We start from the raw sequence: 16,536 nt of genomic DNA on the forward strand, positions 1-16,536 counted from the left end.
TGTTGGATTTCAGAACACATACAGTTCAGAGCAGAAATGTTAACATAGGAAATTTGTAAGGGATTGAATAAAATACTCCTACAGGTGCACAATCACGAATGGCTATTGGTTGTTGCATTTGCCCAGTGCAGATGTTTGTTTGCACGTTATTCAGTGCGGTGGTGAAAACAAGGATTTATTTCTGAAAAAATAAATAAATATCCCTTCACGGTTGATGTCAACCCACAAACCACACCCAAGCATCCTACAGGCTGGGACACGTTCTATATAAACCAAGTTGCTAAAAGGAGAGAAATATAACCTGAAACACCTGTTCTTCAATGTATATCACACGATTTCCAAGATAAATGAGGTGGTGATTCGTTTGCAGCCACCCGGCTGCTGGTTGCATCATTTTCGGTGGGCGCGTCTGCCGCTGATGCAATGCCTCTCTATAACCAGTTATCTGGTACTCATTGTGCCGACCTCGGAAGGATGAGCAGGCTGAGTCAACCTCATCTGACGTTAATTCAACGGGATTACGAACTCAGGACCTGAGGATCCCAAGTCCGCCGCCTTAACCATGAGGCCAACACCAGGTATTCCAAGATAAATGGGGTTGCTAGAAAAAAGGGCTGGCTAGAAAAGTTCGTTCCCCCTTGGCTTCTGGCCTTTTATTTAACTTTCTCGGAGGGATATTACACAAAACGACAGTTCCTGAACTTTCTTCTCAAAATATCTTTGGCATTAAATTATTTTCCTCCCTTTACCTCCTACCATCTCACACTCCACTTGGAAGCTCCCAGACTCTCCTTCGGGAGACAAGAAAGGCAATGTGCAATTTAAATGTTGAATGAAAGAACTCTCAACAATAAGAACCACTTGACTCAAATCATGTTAAGGCAAGAAGCTGATAAATGCTTTTGATATAATTCTTGCACCGTTGTCCTTCAGGTAAGGCCATTTCCACTAAAATACTCTTTCCTCAATTCAGAGCCCACAAATTCACGGGCACAGCTTGTCGTTGCATAGGGGTCGGTGATCCCTTACAATGTAAGAGGTGTATAGTTTTCTGCTACATTTAAACTCAAAACTCCATAAAAGCAATATATGACATCACAACTGTTAAAGTAAAAACAAAATGCATTGGTATTCCCATTATGACGATGAGCAAATAGTTTATGATTCTGGGGTCCCAGGTTAAAATCAAACATACTGCATTGATTTCTCTGTTGTCTACTAATGTCCTTGTATTTCATACAAAAGTACAGCAATGTAACCTAGTTGTCATGCATGTTACATATGTGCAAGCTCCTTCTTATATCACTGCATGAAATAAACAAACAAAAAAATTCATACTGATCAGATGAAGCTCTATACTTGACAAATTATGACGTCATAATGAAGGCACCGATGACATCATCACAAACACATCTTATTCCCCACGGGAAGTACTTCACAATGAGCCATATTTAATTTTTTTCCCCAATTGAGCGGTTTCAGAGATAGAGGTGCAAAATGTTTCCAATATGGCACCCGTACCCCGTGACCTATGATGTCATAATTATTACTAAAATTCTCCAGGCGGAGGTGCTCCTATGGTGAAAATTTCGTGTCGATCTGACCAACAACTGCAGAGCAAAAGAAATTCATACTGATCGGATCAAGCGTTGTACAAGCGACGTCACAATGAAGGCACCGATGACATTTTTTTTTTTTTTTTTTTTTGAACACAAGATCGAGGCTCGTGCAAGAGCTAACATTAATCACACAAAAGTCAAACCGACACAAACTGACACATAAAACACAAAATAAGGGGAGCGGTAGACAAGATGGGGAGAGAGGGGGAAGGACACAAACACAACATTTGAGAGCAGGGACATCGGGAGAAATGTGGGAGGGGGAGAGCTTGGGGGGAGGTGGGAGAGGTATAAAACATATGGACACTGCAAGGACTTCCAGGAAAGAAGTTGGAATTTCGAAAAAGTGTATCTGGGGTGAATTAGCAGGGGTAGAAAAGATCAAGGTTTTGGATGGGGGAAGATAAGAGATGGTGGTGAACAGCTGTTTTAAAGACGTGGAGGGATGAGTGGGTTTGAAGGGAGTGGGGGAGTTTGTTCCAGAGGCAGGAGAAAAGAGGAATGAAGGAGTGAAGGTGAGCAGAGAGCCTAGATTTTGGCAGTTTAACCAAAAGAGGGTTGCTGGCAGATCTTGTGCGATCTGTAGGAATATTTGGGGGACTGAGCACAGAGAGAGCTGGGGGAGCAAGGCCGGAGAGGAGTCGGTAGAAGACAGAAAGACCACCAACCTGCCTGCGGTGAGTGAGTGAAAGGCCCTCGGAGTTAGCTTCATCGCAGGAGATTCCAATGATTCTGAAAGCTTTGGCTTCAACAGCGTGAAGCCGAGCTAGGTGTGAGGCAGGAGCACCAGCCCAGAGGGGGGAACAGTATTCCATTGAGCTGCGGATGAAAGCCTTGTATGTGGTGAGGAGCTCAGGTGTGCCAAGGAAGGACTTTGCACGACGGAGGATGCCCAGTCGGCGACTGGCTTTGGATGCCAGCTTGGCAATGTGGTTTTCCCAAGAAAGATCATGGCAGATAGTGAGACCCAAAAGCTTGAGCGACAGAACTTCTTGGAGCGGATTGTTGAGAAAGTAGATGGGAGGGTTTTCCAGACGGTCTTTTCGGAGAGACATTGTAAGAGTGTGAGATTTGTCAGGATTGAAAGACATGTTCCACTTGTTTGACCAGTCTGTGATTTTGTCCAGGTCTGCAGAAAGTGAGGAGGCTGCAGGCTGCCGATCTGAGGGATGAGGAATGGAGCGGCAGAGAGTGGAGTCATCAGCAAAGAGATAGAGAGACATCATCATTAACCGATCTTATTTTCCATGGGGAGTACTTGACAATGAGCCATGTTTCAATTTTTTTCCATTGAGCGGTTTGGGAGATATGGAGGTGTAAAGTTTCTCCAAGATGGCGTCCGTACCACGTGACTGATGACGTCATAATTATGAATCCAAAATTCTACAGGCAGAGGCGTTTCTATGGTAAAAATTTTGTGTCCATCGGAACAACGGTTGCCGAGAAAATGAATTTAAAAAATTCAGACACATACGTACGTACGCCACACGTACGGACGCAACCGGATGTCTTACCCTGCTTTTCGGTTCACGAGCACAGGGTAATAAAGTTATTCTCATTTCACAGCTACATTAATTATGCCAAAAGATCATTTATAGATTCAGGATAAGAATTTACCAAAACCCCTGTAAACCAACCTACTTCGGTTCAGTGCAGTACATAGTGCTCCCTCAACTCCTGTTTGACATACTCGCTCTACACTTGCTAATGCAGGTATGCCAGTGTGAGCAGCTATGGGAATGAAACCCACAACTACTCAACCTAACTGCCACCTATAAACACTTATCAACGACAGCTTTAACAGTGCTATGTTGTGTCCGGAGTGAATAGTGGCCTCTTGGAGCCAGGCAAGGCTCAAACTGAACCTTGTTTAGAACGTCATAATGCTTTTGTCGCATACATGGAGCTTGGTCCTGGTTTAGCTTCGGTCGTGATGACCACCCTGTCACTTGTTGATGACAATACAATTTTGTGACGCTCATCGCATCATTCATTTGGATCAGATCATTAATTTCCTCATCAAATGAGGCTGGGGCAATATCAGCAACCCAGTGTCAAAAAATGAGTGTGAACAGCCATCACACTCCAACATGTAATGTGCCTGCAATTTATCCCTCTCCTCCCTTTGGAGCCATTACATTGTGATATGAACAACAAGGCCAAAAACCAGACTAAAAGGAAAGCCCAATGCTGCTTTCGGGTGCTTTAAATTTTACCAGATACAGAATTGCGAAGAACAAGCACAAACATTGCAATTGGACGTAACAATCATGGAAGAAAAATGGCCGAGGGTCGAGCTGGGCTCACCTTTCGGGGGTTAACTTTGTCTTGGTAGTCGAATTGGAAAATGCCCTTCCAACTGAGGCCCAGCCACCATGGGATTCCTTGTTTGTCCTGAGTGCAGCACCAGGTTTGCAGCTCAACATAAATTGACAAGGTATTTCATATCAGCCATAATGTTTGCAGGGCAGGTCTCAGTTCAAGTCCCAGGACAACGACCGTATCACCTCTCTCAATTTTCTTTTTATCTCTCTTTCTACTGGGATCCCCTGATAGCTAATGATGAAAAACCTTTCCTCTTATTTCCATTTTTGCTCCAATTTGAAATCCGTCTCTCGGCACTCGTTCTGCCCTTACACCATTAGTGGTCATCTATTAATCAAGTATTAATCAAGATATAAAGTGGGATGTTGTGCTCCACTTCAACTAGGCCTCAAACATATGTAATAAATAGATAGGTCCGCAACAATCTTACTTAGAGATTCAAGTTAAGAAAAATCAAAGGTAAATGACCAATAACCTTCATTTTCACAAGAAATCACGAGGTATTAATGGGGAAGAAAGGTTACTCGGCCTATCTTTCCTGCACTGCACCTCCATCCAATGCTGGAATGTATCTGCAGTACAAACTAATGATGCAGTGATGTGCGAAGATGGTAAGTACATATATGAGATACTTACAGGGCGGAGGTCTCAGGACATCATTTAAATTGAGAATTTTTGTGCCATGTTGGAGTTTTGAAGCAGAAACAATTCAAAACTACTCACTTGTTTAACGCAGTGCTCCCCCCCAAACTTAATGATAACAGAATTGGACAAAAGCTAATAACGCAAGTGGGTTCATTTGAGGGATTGACAGACTTCCTATGGCATGGTGTTCGGCTTCGTAAGCCAACACGGGAGAATGGAACCAAAAGAACTCCTCTAGCATTGGATTACAGAAATGTTCAAGCAATAATGGAGTTTTACGCAAGTAATTGAATAAGTGGAAGCGCCACAGACTCAAATCAAAATAAATAAATTTGTTGTTTTCACTCTCAAACCCCTCACCTTGAGGCTGTAGTAATGAATGCCATACGTCGGTGTGCTCTCCACAATGCTCATGTAACTGGAGATGGCGACAGGAAAATGTATCCGTAAAAATGGTGCAGCAAAGAACATCAGTAAAAGGTGCAGAATGTAAATCACATGATGCGAGTTGGGAGTTTTGCTGACTTTCTGCAAGGATCAGGTGAAGCAGTTACCAGAACCATTAGCATTTTTCACGAGTGCTTGGCATGACAGGGTGTGTGGTCTTTTGGCAATTTGGAATTCCAGGGCAATCTTGGCAGCGTGGGTTGTTCCAGATAAATAGAGATGTGCTGCACATAAATCTGCATGGGAGGTGATCCGAATAGGTGACAATAATCCAGTTTTGTGAAGCGTGCAATTGGGTTTTTATTTCAGTTGTGCTCACGAACTGATCATCCACTTCACATGTCAAAAAAACAAAGATATGCAAGCACACTTAGACGCTATAAAAGGCCATTTGTCCATCAAGTCTGTATCACATCTTCATCAAATCTATTTCATTTTAAATGCAAAATCCAAGTCTATGTGCAGGCCCATAGTGCCTAAGGTTCTACTATTGGGAAAATTATGGCATTTTCGAAGTACATATGTGAGCAAATAACACAACCAACCTAAGGTTCCATATAATTATGCATGTTGCGTATGGAAAAATGGCAGAAGTTTCAATTTCACCAGTGCCGCCCTCTCCACCAATTCCAATTCCAATCCACCTCTCCAATCCAATTCCAATTCCAATTCCAATCCAATTCAATCCAATTCCAATCCACCTCTCCAATCCAATTCCAATCCAATTCCAATTCCAATCCACAATTCCAATTCCAATCCACCTCTCCACCAATTCCAATTCCAATTCCAATTCCAATCCACCAACTCCAATTTCACCACCCCACCACCCGACCATGTGTTCTATACATCGCTTTCCCAAATTCACCCCTTACTCCCATCTCCCCGGCCTCTTTTGCCTTTTCACTCCCAACACCACAGCCCTCCCTACACTTGCATATGTCATACGAGCAAGAGTACCTGGCATTGCCTGGTGATGTTCTAATCCTGTTGGCATTTTGAAGAAACCAATTTATTGTTTTTTTCTATTTTTGGGGGAGTGCCTAAAATACTTCCCTACACCCACTAAAGAAGGTTTATATTTAATATTATAATATTACACACACACATTAATTGGGGATAATTTAATATTACCTTTCACATAAGCTACAAAGGCTCAGGCACCATAAAGCGATTTAAAGAAATCCAAAAAGAAATGGAATTATTTTTTTCAAATTCTTTTTTTTGCCGAAACACTCCCGGGCACTCACTGATGAACTTCTGAAAGTTTGACGAAGATCCGTTCAGCCAACTGAGAAAAATGCCGATACAGACAGACAGACAGACTCTTACAGCATAGATTAGATAGTCTTTAACATTTCCTCCCAACAAAATAATGCTCCGTGATGCAGCACACCATGAGTGCAGGTTAAGTCAGATTCACCTGTGCCAAAAATACCAGAACATCACAAGAAAGCTTCAAATTTGGAAATGCTATAAAATGGGCTCTTACTGCCCTAAAAATCAAATACCACTCACAAAGCAAGGAAAAGTCAAAAAGTAATTGGTTCACGAGTTATCAAGTGACCACTATATTCGTCATGTGTGTGTGTCTGTCCGCAGCATAACTCCCCGATGATATCATCCAATCTTGATGAAACTTGGGTGGGAGGTTGATATCGTGATCTAGTTGTGTCCTGCCTAGAGTGGGCGTATTGCGCCCATTGTGGGCAGAGCCACGCCCGAAAAAGATGTCTTTTTAGGGGATAATCGAGTTCAAGCTACATCTTCTCCGAGGGGTTTGGTGGAATCTGACAGGGGTTTCGGTATTTGGTTAGGCCAATGTCATGTGTCCAGCCCCACGGAGCTCGATTTTTCATTTTCGCCCCAAGGTCAAGGTCACAAGGTCACAAAATTTCGAAAAGTCGATTTTTGATGGTTTTATTACATTGTTCCCTTCCTGATAGGGTGAAATGTCGTACATGATCTTATATTATCACATACATCATAGTATTTCACATACTATTTCGGGAACTGAGTGGCGTGCTGATGAGGAGGGGAGTGTCGTTGAAGCTGAAGGGAAAGGTGTATGCTGCATGTGTGAGAAGTGTTATGATTTATGGGAGCGAGACATGGGTCATGAACGTAGAGAAGCAACGAAGGCTGGAAAGGGTGGAAATGCAAATGGTTCGGTGGATGTGCGGAGTATCGTTGAGAGAGAGGAAGACAAATGATGAATTGCGAAAGATGATGGGAATAGAGCCTGTGATTGATGCTGTGAAGAGGAACAGGTTGAGATGGTTTGGTCATGCGTTGAGGAAGGATGAAAGTGACTGGTTGAGAAGAGTGATGGAAATGAATGTAGAAGGAAGCAGAGGACGGGGAAGACCGAGAAAGACTTGGCTAAAGATGGTGGAAGAAGAAATGCGGGCAAGGGGGTTAACAAGGAGAGATGCAGAAAATAGGGCAAAATGGAGAAGATTGTCATGGGGACCGCAAGGCTAACCCCCACTCTAGCAGGGAAAATGGCCTTAAAATGCATGTTGTATACATCATGGAATACAAGTTTTCCAACAAATTTCAGAATCCTCGACCTTTGACCTTTGAAGGTCACAAAGGTCAAATTTTCAAAGTTGTCGGAATCGAACCGAATTTTCGGTATTGTGTAGCCAACTAACCTCATAACTGATTATACATTAATATTTTCTATCTCATTTCATGGTCAGTAACCTTCGTTTTGACATTTCAAGGTCACAAAGGTCAAATTTTCAAGAATTCCGAATCGAACCAAATTTTCGGTATTGTGTAGCTAACTAGTCTCATAACAGATAATACATTCCTATTTATATATTTTCAATGTCTGTTTTGACTTTTAAAGGTCATAAAGGACGGCCATTTCAAAGTAGTCTGTCCTTCGTCATTGAATACCGCTTGCTCGTGAACCATCGTCGTCTCCTGACTTGTTTTTTTCTTAAAATTCCTCCTTATAATTCTTCTTATTCTTAAAATTCTTAAAATTGTTCCTTCCATATAATTAAAATAAAATTCTTAAAAAGTAATTCTTAAAAAAATTTCTTAAAATTTCTAAAAATGATTGAAGTAAGTCCTTTTATATTTAGCTTCTAGGTCATGTCAAACATTCCTATCAGCGTTGACCAAGGTTCCTGATGCTATTGGAAAAGAAGTGTTTTTGGCGGCAAAACTTTTTAACTCCCCACTACCCCTTCCCCCGACCTTGGAATAACAAGTATCTTTTCAAACATGCCCTTTCAGCAAGAATGTCGTCATCCATGTCGGTATTTATTGTCACTTACAAATAAATGTACCCCTATTGGAGTCTATCAACAATGTCTAGACTCTAGACGACAATGACATATCGGTTTTGTGGCTTCATGGAGTGAAAAACTTACCGAACTATGGCCTTCCCTCGGCTGGTATTCTTCAGTCGCTGATAATATTGAAACACTTGGTCTTCACTGCAAAAGAGAAAAAGTCAGGGATGGCCTCTTCAAATCCATATCAGCGGCACATCATTTCTTAGCTTTTGACTCTGAATGGAGATTTTGAGACAACTCGCCTTTTCCAAGGCCTTAATGTTCAGGCTAATATGCCTAAGGGAGTGAGAGCCCTGCAATGTTGCACTCACTGTGTTACACCATTATGCCATCCAACTAGGCCTCTGACTCAAACCCATAGGGCAGCTGTTACGGAATCATTGCACGGCACCCCAGCTTCCAATGCAGAGCAGCTGAAGCTTATAACAACCCTAGAGCTTGCTGATGCAGTGTATTAACATAGGTTAGCACTTGCTGGGAATGGGAATGTATCTCTAATTCAGCTAGATGTGAGAAAAGTACTCACACAGTGAAATTTAACTAACATCCGATAACAATACCTTGAGCGGCACCTGAGAATAACCGTGTGAAGTGGTACACACCATGTAAACTTGCACAGAAACACAATTCAAACTCAATGCAGAGTGCAATCTCTTTCAAATTGTGGGCGACCGACTTCCGTTTGGGGAACGTGGAAGGAGCTGCATTTTCTTTGGTGATATTTCATGGGCCATTTTAAGTCTCCGTAGGCACACTAAGTGTACACCTGTTTACTTCCACTCTCAGGGCTATTCATCAACCAGCTTGGTTTTCAATCAGCAATCTGATCGTGAAATGGCAATTCTCCCGGAACTTTCAGCCGGACTTGAATGCACAACCTCGAGAATACCAAGTCTCTGTCGTCGCCAAGAGAGCATCACAATACAATTGGAACAAATGGAACATTTCTCCGACCTAGACGAATCATCGGTATACCTTTGATGTATTGGAAGTGGAACATAATGGGAGATATTTTCCAAATCAAAGGCAATCCCATCATTGTGGGATGGAATTGAAGGATAATTTAAGAGGCTCATACCAATAAGTAATGCTTGGATGTTCCTTGAGGACTTGTGTAGGAATCGCAAGGAGTTTGCTTAAGTCGCTCCGGGCGATATCGTCACTGAAACAAAATAGGCAGGACGTTCAAAATGCATTGCAAGTCTGAACAAAACAAATGCACATAAACAGGAAGACATGCAATTTTATATACCAAATGTCCAAATGTGGGTTTTTTTTGTGAATAATCATAAGATGACTTTCTAAGCTTGGTGTGGGCTTAGCGGTTAGGGTGCGGCTTGGGATTCTAGGATCCTGGGTTTGAATCCTGGTCGATCGCTGAATTAACGCCAGGGGGATTGACTCAGCCTGTCATCCTTCCGAGGTCGGCAAATTGAGTACCAGTCACTGGTAATTCCCTGTGTGTCGCAAGAGGCGACTAACAGGGTTGGCGGCATGAAGGGCATTCGGCCGTAAAACATTGCCTCAAAAAAGGGGACCACGGTGCCCGAAGAAGGCCAACCCCTGCTCTGCGGTGAAAAATGGCCTCTAAAGGTGGTTCATAAGATGACTTTCTTAATTCTTCACAAAAGGCCAGGGGGTGTTTTCAATTTGAACTATATATCATAAGACCAAAAACCTTCACTGTGCAATTCGAGCTAAATGGAGAATTTAATAATTACTTCTGAACGTTTTAATCACTCCGGAGCCGAAAAACAATCCTTTACCCACAGAGAAGAGATCAATAGTGGAAGCAATCTATTTTCCATTCGACAATGTCACTGTGAGATTCCTTCAAACTCAACTTTGATGGCACAGAACCAATTATAGCCAAGATGGACCAATTATTCCACACCCAGACACAAAATGATTGGCTTTAAATTTCCCAGCAAGAGCATTTGGGGGGTGATCCGGTGCACCTGCAGACATGAATTAGGCAGCAGAATTATTGTTGCTTGAAGATATTTCAAGCTTTGGTAACAGAAGTTGTTAGGGTTAGGGTTAGGCATGAATTAGAGTTTGTTATTTTCGATCACTTTGTTCATTTGCCATTTTGTGTGCTTCCTGGCTACTCGGCCATTTGTACACAGCGGCTGAGCATATCGCTTGGCCAGGTGTCTGATGTTTTCCTGTCTCATAGTAAAATACCTGTCTGAAACGGAATGTACGATTTAAGCTCTTTGGAAAATCCATGAAAGCATCACCCAGTTGAGTCATGCTGTACAACACTGGACTTTACAGATATGATTATCTTCTGCAGTCTTTCACTAATGTTATAATAATCCAATGTTCTCACCAAATCAATGACCCCAAACAGTCCAAATGCTTTCCGCCTTTACTGCTGACTATCCTGCATTGAGCCTGAATAGTATCAATTTTTCATTTCTGCTGCAAATTAAATTGCACATGGTTCAATAACGTTTTTGGCCACTGGCCGGCTGAGCGATAATCAATTATTAATCAAGTGGACAGAAAGGAGAACAAAAATATGCTTCAGAAGCTTCGGACAGTGATGGACAAATTTAGCTCAAACAGCTATTTTCAAGTTCAAGAAACGTTTCACTTTGTTTAAAAAAGAGATGGAAGAGGGAGTCGTTTGGCCCATAATTTCTGAGCCAGGTACATGTACCAGCACGCACACCCACTGCAGGCAGTACTACACCCCAAGCAAAGAATTTGGCAAGAACACCAGCGCACGATGGCCGACTGTTTTCGAAAGATACCATGGGATCGTTATAACTTCCACAACCTAAGGCAAAATACAGGAAAGCCAACTTTGCATCCCAATCTCCGAGTTGGATGCTCCTAGTCGCAGCGCCTCCTTCTGGCATCTCAATAGAATGGCACTTTTACTTACATCTGACCCTGGGGGAGATCAAATCTACATTGGGCGGTTCAAATGCAAACTGAATTATCCTGCCACACTGTTTGAGTACCAGCTTGCTGGGATGAATGATCCCGGTGTGTACCGCGGTTTAGAATAGGTACACCGTATCCTTGCGCATCGTAAGAGGTGACTAAGGGTTGGCGTCAGAAAGGGCATCCGACCATAAAAACATTGCCTCAAACAGGGAACCATGATTGTCATGGGGCCCGCAAGGCTAACCCCCGCTCTAGCGGGGAAAATGGCCTTAAAACGATCATTCATTCATTCAATCATACTGTTTGGAGGAATGTTCACTCCCACAAACTATGTTCTCTCTCTTACATATGGCCTGACGAGTAGAAACTCATAAATCCATGTCCAGGTTTCCAGACAATTAATGGCATCAGTTGCTGCCCCAATGCCAGCGATAAATGATCGCAATTCGCAATGTTTACGTATATGGTACACGGTTTGGTCAGGCTTCCCACAGTCACATTCTTGAATTTCTTTACCTTTTTTAATTTGTGCAGGTGGTGCTCCATCCGAGCAAGTTGTACAAATCTATTTTAACATGAACCATTGTGTTATAAAGTTATAAAGATAAGACCATTGTGTACAAGTGTTAAGGCCCAGAGCTTCGGGATAGGACCTATTAATTTAAGACATAGTATTATTATTAACTAGGGCATGCCCGTACTATATATATATATCTAAAATTATATCCCCCCCCTCTATTTACATGAAATGGTTTGGTCCAAAGCGAACGGCTTGCGAGTGGTGACAATCCCCCCCCTCTATTTACATGCAATGGTTCGGTCCAAAGCGAACGGCTTCCGGAGTTTGGTAAAGAAATCGCCATCGCGTACACAAACGCGCAGGAAAGCGAATGAATCGCAAATTCGTTTTTATTAGTTGTAAAACATAGTTTAACGCCAACATAGGGCATTGGCCGTACGTGGGTGCCCGTCCCGTGGCCAAAAAAAAAAAAAAACGCTACCCGTACGCTCTACCCCGCCCGTACGCCCGTAAACAAAAAAACCAACGCTCTTCGCTTCCGCCCTTCGCTCTGACTGAATTGGGAGAAATAATGCGCATAAGAAATCGAATTACGTACCGTAATGGCGGTCAGCTCGTAACGCGCTCAGCTCCGCTCGTCTCACATCGGCCACGCCTACGCAACAGAGCGTTCTGTGATTGGCTGCCGGAAGATAAGTCGTCACTGTCCGGAAGTTCGCAAATCGCAGTTAGGATGAATCGTTGTAATTTAATCGCAGTTTGAATTCGTTTTAAAACATAGTTTAACGGCAACATAGTTTTCCAACGTGAAATAAATGAATACGCTGTCAAATGTGCCGTCCGAGGCAGAGTCTGATCGCCACGTTCGGCACACGTGATAGCTCGCTGCTCTCTGATTGGTTGAAGCGTTTTTTGGACATAGCTCGGTCAGTAATTGTCCGATTAATATGAAACCTTGAAAAGGCACATCCTCGGGTCCCCAGCAATATACCTGGCAAGTTTCAAGTATATCGGACCCGTGGTTGTCGAGAAACAGCGGTCACAGACAAACACACAGACAGACACACAGAGATTGCTGGAATTATAGATAGATAGTATTATGAGGAGCCCATTACCTTGTATAATCTCCTTTCACTTCCTGAAAAGAAAACAAAGGTCATCAAAAGGTGTGACATTGTCAGATACAACCAAGGAAAAATTCACATTCTTCTTCCCATGGTGAGATTTTAAGGGGAAGACCCTTTGCAGGGCCGAAGTTTCAATCATACACGAATCATAAATGTTTAATTCATGGTTCATATAAAGTGCATGCAAATGAAACTTGTAAGAAGAGACGATGGATATTTTATATGGGTGCACTACAGGAATGATCCTCAGGCTCTTTCCAAGTATCGTTGACATATTCGGTTGACGAACACTCATTGGATACATATATCAGAGGCACAAGATTCCTGCAGCAATAACGTGTAAAGGAGAAGTACAATTTATTCTCTAGTCCTCGATATAAATAGGAACATATATTGGTTTTTAAAAGCATCACTCATTTAAGGCTTGAGTTATGGAAGACTGCCCACAGTAATGTGAAAATGGTGATTTCTCCGGGTCCTCTCCGAGAGGGCCCATTATTCTTCTGGCACAATAAAGGTCATCCGCTGTCTGTCACACACACTTAGCAATTATTACAAGCCCCAGTGAATCATGTCAGCAGTGATGCAGGTGGGTGCCCAGAGCCTGATGGTCCTTCTTGAGACTGATTTTATACCAAGGTCTTGACGTGTTAGAGTGACTGGATTTTCAGCTGCTGAGAGTGTGGGATGGGGTACCTCATAATACCCTATCAGGGGCTGATCCAGGAATTTCAAGACGGGGGGGGGGGGGGGGTGCATGAAACTATAGCGCTGGGGAGGGGGGGATAAAGGGGTCCTCCCCCAGGAAATTTTTAAAAATTGATCGTCAGAAACGGCATTTCGTGCGTTCTTGGAAGTTTCTGCAGTTCCTTGCGTTCTTCCCTGGTCCAACAGTTCAACAGATTCGCACCGCCTGCACCCTCATCCTGGATCGAAGGGGGGGGGGGGGTGCGCACACCCTGCACCCCCCCCCCCCTGGATCCGCCCCTGCCTATAACCATACTTCAGAATTTCAAACTCGGAGTAATTCTTTCCGGTAAGGATTGGAAAGTGAAAATGATATTGATGAGGAATGGAAAGATGACTTTGAAAATCTCTTGAATGAAGAAAAAGAAGGAGCGAATGATTTGGATTGTAATAAAGGTGAACGTCCAGAAGAACAGATACGTGAATAAGAAGCTGAATTAGCTTTTAGGAGTTTAACGAAAGGAAACGTAGCGGGTCCAACTAGATTCTCAAAGTGTCAAAGGTAGCTGGAGATGTAGGAATCAAATGGATGATGGCATGTGTAGAAAGGTCTGGGAATAAAGAGTGATACCTAAAGATTGGGAAAATAGTACTATTGGGTCATTGTTCAAGATGAAGGGAGACTCTTTATGTTCATCTTCTAGATGAGTTAAAATAATTGAACAGGCATTAAAAGTTTGTGGAAAGGTGGTTGAACGAAGATCAAGAAAAGCTGTAAATATAAACAACCAGTTTGGTTTATGCGAAGAAGAAGAACAAGCGATTTTGATTTTATTTTGAGGCAATGCCAAGAAAGGTATTTGGCAAAGTCCCAGAAAAGGAACCTTTCAGGTTTTCATTGATGTAGAGAAAGTATGTGAATGAGTAAAAAGAGCAGTTGGTGAATGGGCTCTCAGAAGGCCGCTTGTGCCTGAAGAAATGGTAAAAGTTGGTCGTGGGAATGTATTAATTAAAACAAGAACTATGGTGAAGACCAACTTGGGACGCAGTTAAATGTTTGAAGTCAAGGTGGAATTACACCAGGGATCAACTTTAAGTCTTGTCCTGTTTGAAACAGTGATGGAAGAATCGACGAAGAATGGAAGGTTGTGATTCCCATGCGAATTATTGTGCACTGATGACTTGGTATCGAATGCTGAAAGTGAAAAATAACTAAAAGAGATGTTTCAAAAAATCGAAAAGTGCTCCAGAGACGAAAGGTTTACACATCAACATTAATTAAAAACAAAGGTTATGGTGAGTACAGAAGGAGGAAAAAGGAAAGGAAACGGACAATGGCCTTGTTCAATACGTGGAAAAGGCGTTGGAAGGAATTCAATCCAAAGTGGGCAGTGTTTTACAGAACCTTCAGAAAGTATTCACACCCCTTGACGTTTTCACATTTTGTTGTGTTGCAGCTTGAATTTTAAATGGATTAAATTGAGATGTTTTTGTCACTGATCTATACATAATAAATACCCCATAATGTCATAGTGGAATTTATTTGTTGGAGATATTTACAAAAAAAAAAAAAAAGATAAAACAGAAATATCTAATTTACATAAGTATTCAACCATCTGAGTCAAAACTTCCTAAAAACGCTTTTGGCATCAATTACAGCTTCAGGTCTTCTTTGGTATGTCTGCATCAGCTTTGCACATCTGAATTTGGGGTGTTTCTCCAATTTCTTCTTGCAGATTTGCTCAAGCTCTGTCAAGTTGGATGGGGAGCGTCAGTGAACAGCAATCTTCAAGTCTTTCCACAGCTTCTCAATGGGATTCAAGTCTGGGCTTTGGCTGGGCCACTCAAGGACTTTCACGTTCTTGTTATGAAGTCATTCCAGTGTTGCTTTGGCTGTATGATTGGGGTCATTGTCCTGTTGGAACATAAATCTTCGCTGCAGTCTGAGGTCTTTTCACTCTGAAGCAGGATCTCCTCAAGGATTTGCTGTATTTGGCTTCATTCATTGCTTCCTCTAACCTTACCGGTCTCCATTCCCTGCCGCTGAAAAGCATCCCTATAGCATGATGTTGCCACCACCATGCTTCAGGGTAGTGATGGTGTTAGACAGGTGAGGAGCTGTGCTCGGTTTCTGCCAGATGTAGCAATTTGCATTCAGGCCAAAGAGTTCAATTTTCATCTCATCAGACCACAGAATATTTTGCCGAATGCTCTCAGTGTCTTTCACGTGCCTTTTTGCAAATTCCAGGCGTGCTGTCATGTGCCTTTTTCTCAGGAGTGGCTTCCATCTGGTCACACCCCCATCAAGCCTATCTGTGAAGTGCTGCAGAGACTGTTGTCCTTCCGGCAGGTCAGGCGTCACCTCCCTGATCAAGGTCCTTCTTGCCTGATTGCTTAGTTTGGTCGGACGGCCAGCTCTAGGAAGAGTTTGTAGTTCCACAGATGAGCTCACTGTGCTCTTGGGAAGAAATGGTTTTATACCCTTCCCCAGATCTATGCCTCCTCACAATTCTATCTCGGAGTGCAACGGACAGTTCCTTGGACTTCAGGGTGAAGTTTCTGCTCTGACATACATTGCGATCTGTGGGACTTTATATAGACAGGTGTGTTTTTTTCTAAATTATGTTCAACCAAATGAATTAGCTACAGGTGGGCTCCATTAAGTTGTAGAGACATCTCAAGGATGATCAAAGGAAATTGGATGCACCTGAGCTCAATTTGGAGTGTCATAGAAAAGGAGTTGAACACTTATTGACTCCAGACATTTCAGCTTTTCATTCTTAATTATTTTGTAAAAATTAAAATTAAAAAAATTCCACTTTGACATTATGGGGTATTATGTGCAGATCAGTGCCAATTTTTTTTTTATTGAATCCATTCTAAATTCAGGCTGTAACACAACAAAATGTGAAAAAGTCAAGGGGTGTGAATACTTTCTGAAGGCACTGTATAAA

At 42.4% G+C, this 16,536-nt stretch overlaps 1 protein-coding gene across 2 annotated transcripts in view; it reads right to left on the reverse strand.

Annotated features, from left to right (window-relative positions):
- Positions 1–16,536, reverse strand: part of LOC137425928 (FERM domain-containing protein 4A-like) — a 296,129-nt gene that overhangs the window by 221,268 nt on the left and 58,325 nt on the right. For both annotated transcript variants that reach the window (XM_068114650.2, XM_078776193.1), the window contains exons 6-10: positions 12,884–12,906; positions 9,426–9,509; positions 8,423–8,488; positions 4,950–5,007; positions 3,927–4,013 (exon numbers count right to left, since the gene is read on the reverse strand). In XM_068114650.2, the coding sequence (XP_067970751.2) occupies positions 3,927–4,013; positions 4,950–5,007; positions 8,423–8,488; positions 9,426–9,509; positions 12,884–12,906 (318 nt within the window). The remainder of the gene's footprint in view (positions 1–3,926; positions 4,014–4,949; positions 5,008–8,422; positions 8,489–9,425; positions 9,510–12,883; positions 12,907–16,536) is intronic.

This window comes from Myxine glutinosa, chromosome 4, assembly GCF_964187855.1.
Source record: "Myxine glutinosa chromosome 4, kmMyxGlut1.1, whole genome shotgun sequence".
Classification (NCBI taxonomy): domain Eukaryota; kingdom Metazoa; phylum Chordata; class Myxini; order Myxiniformes; family Myxinidae; genus Myxine; species Myxine glutinosa.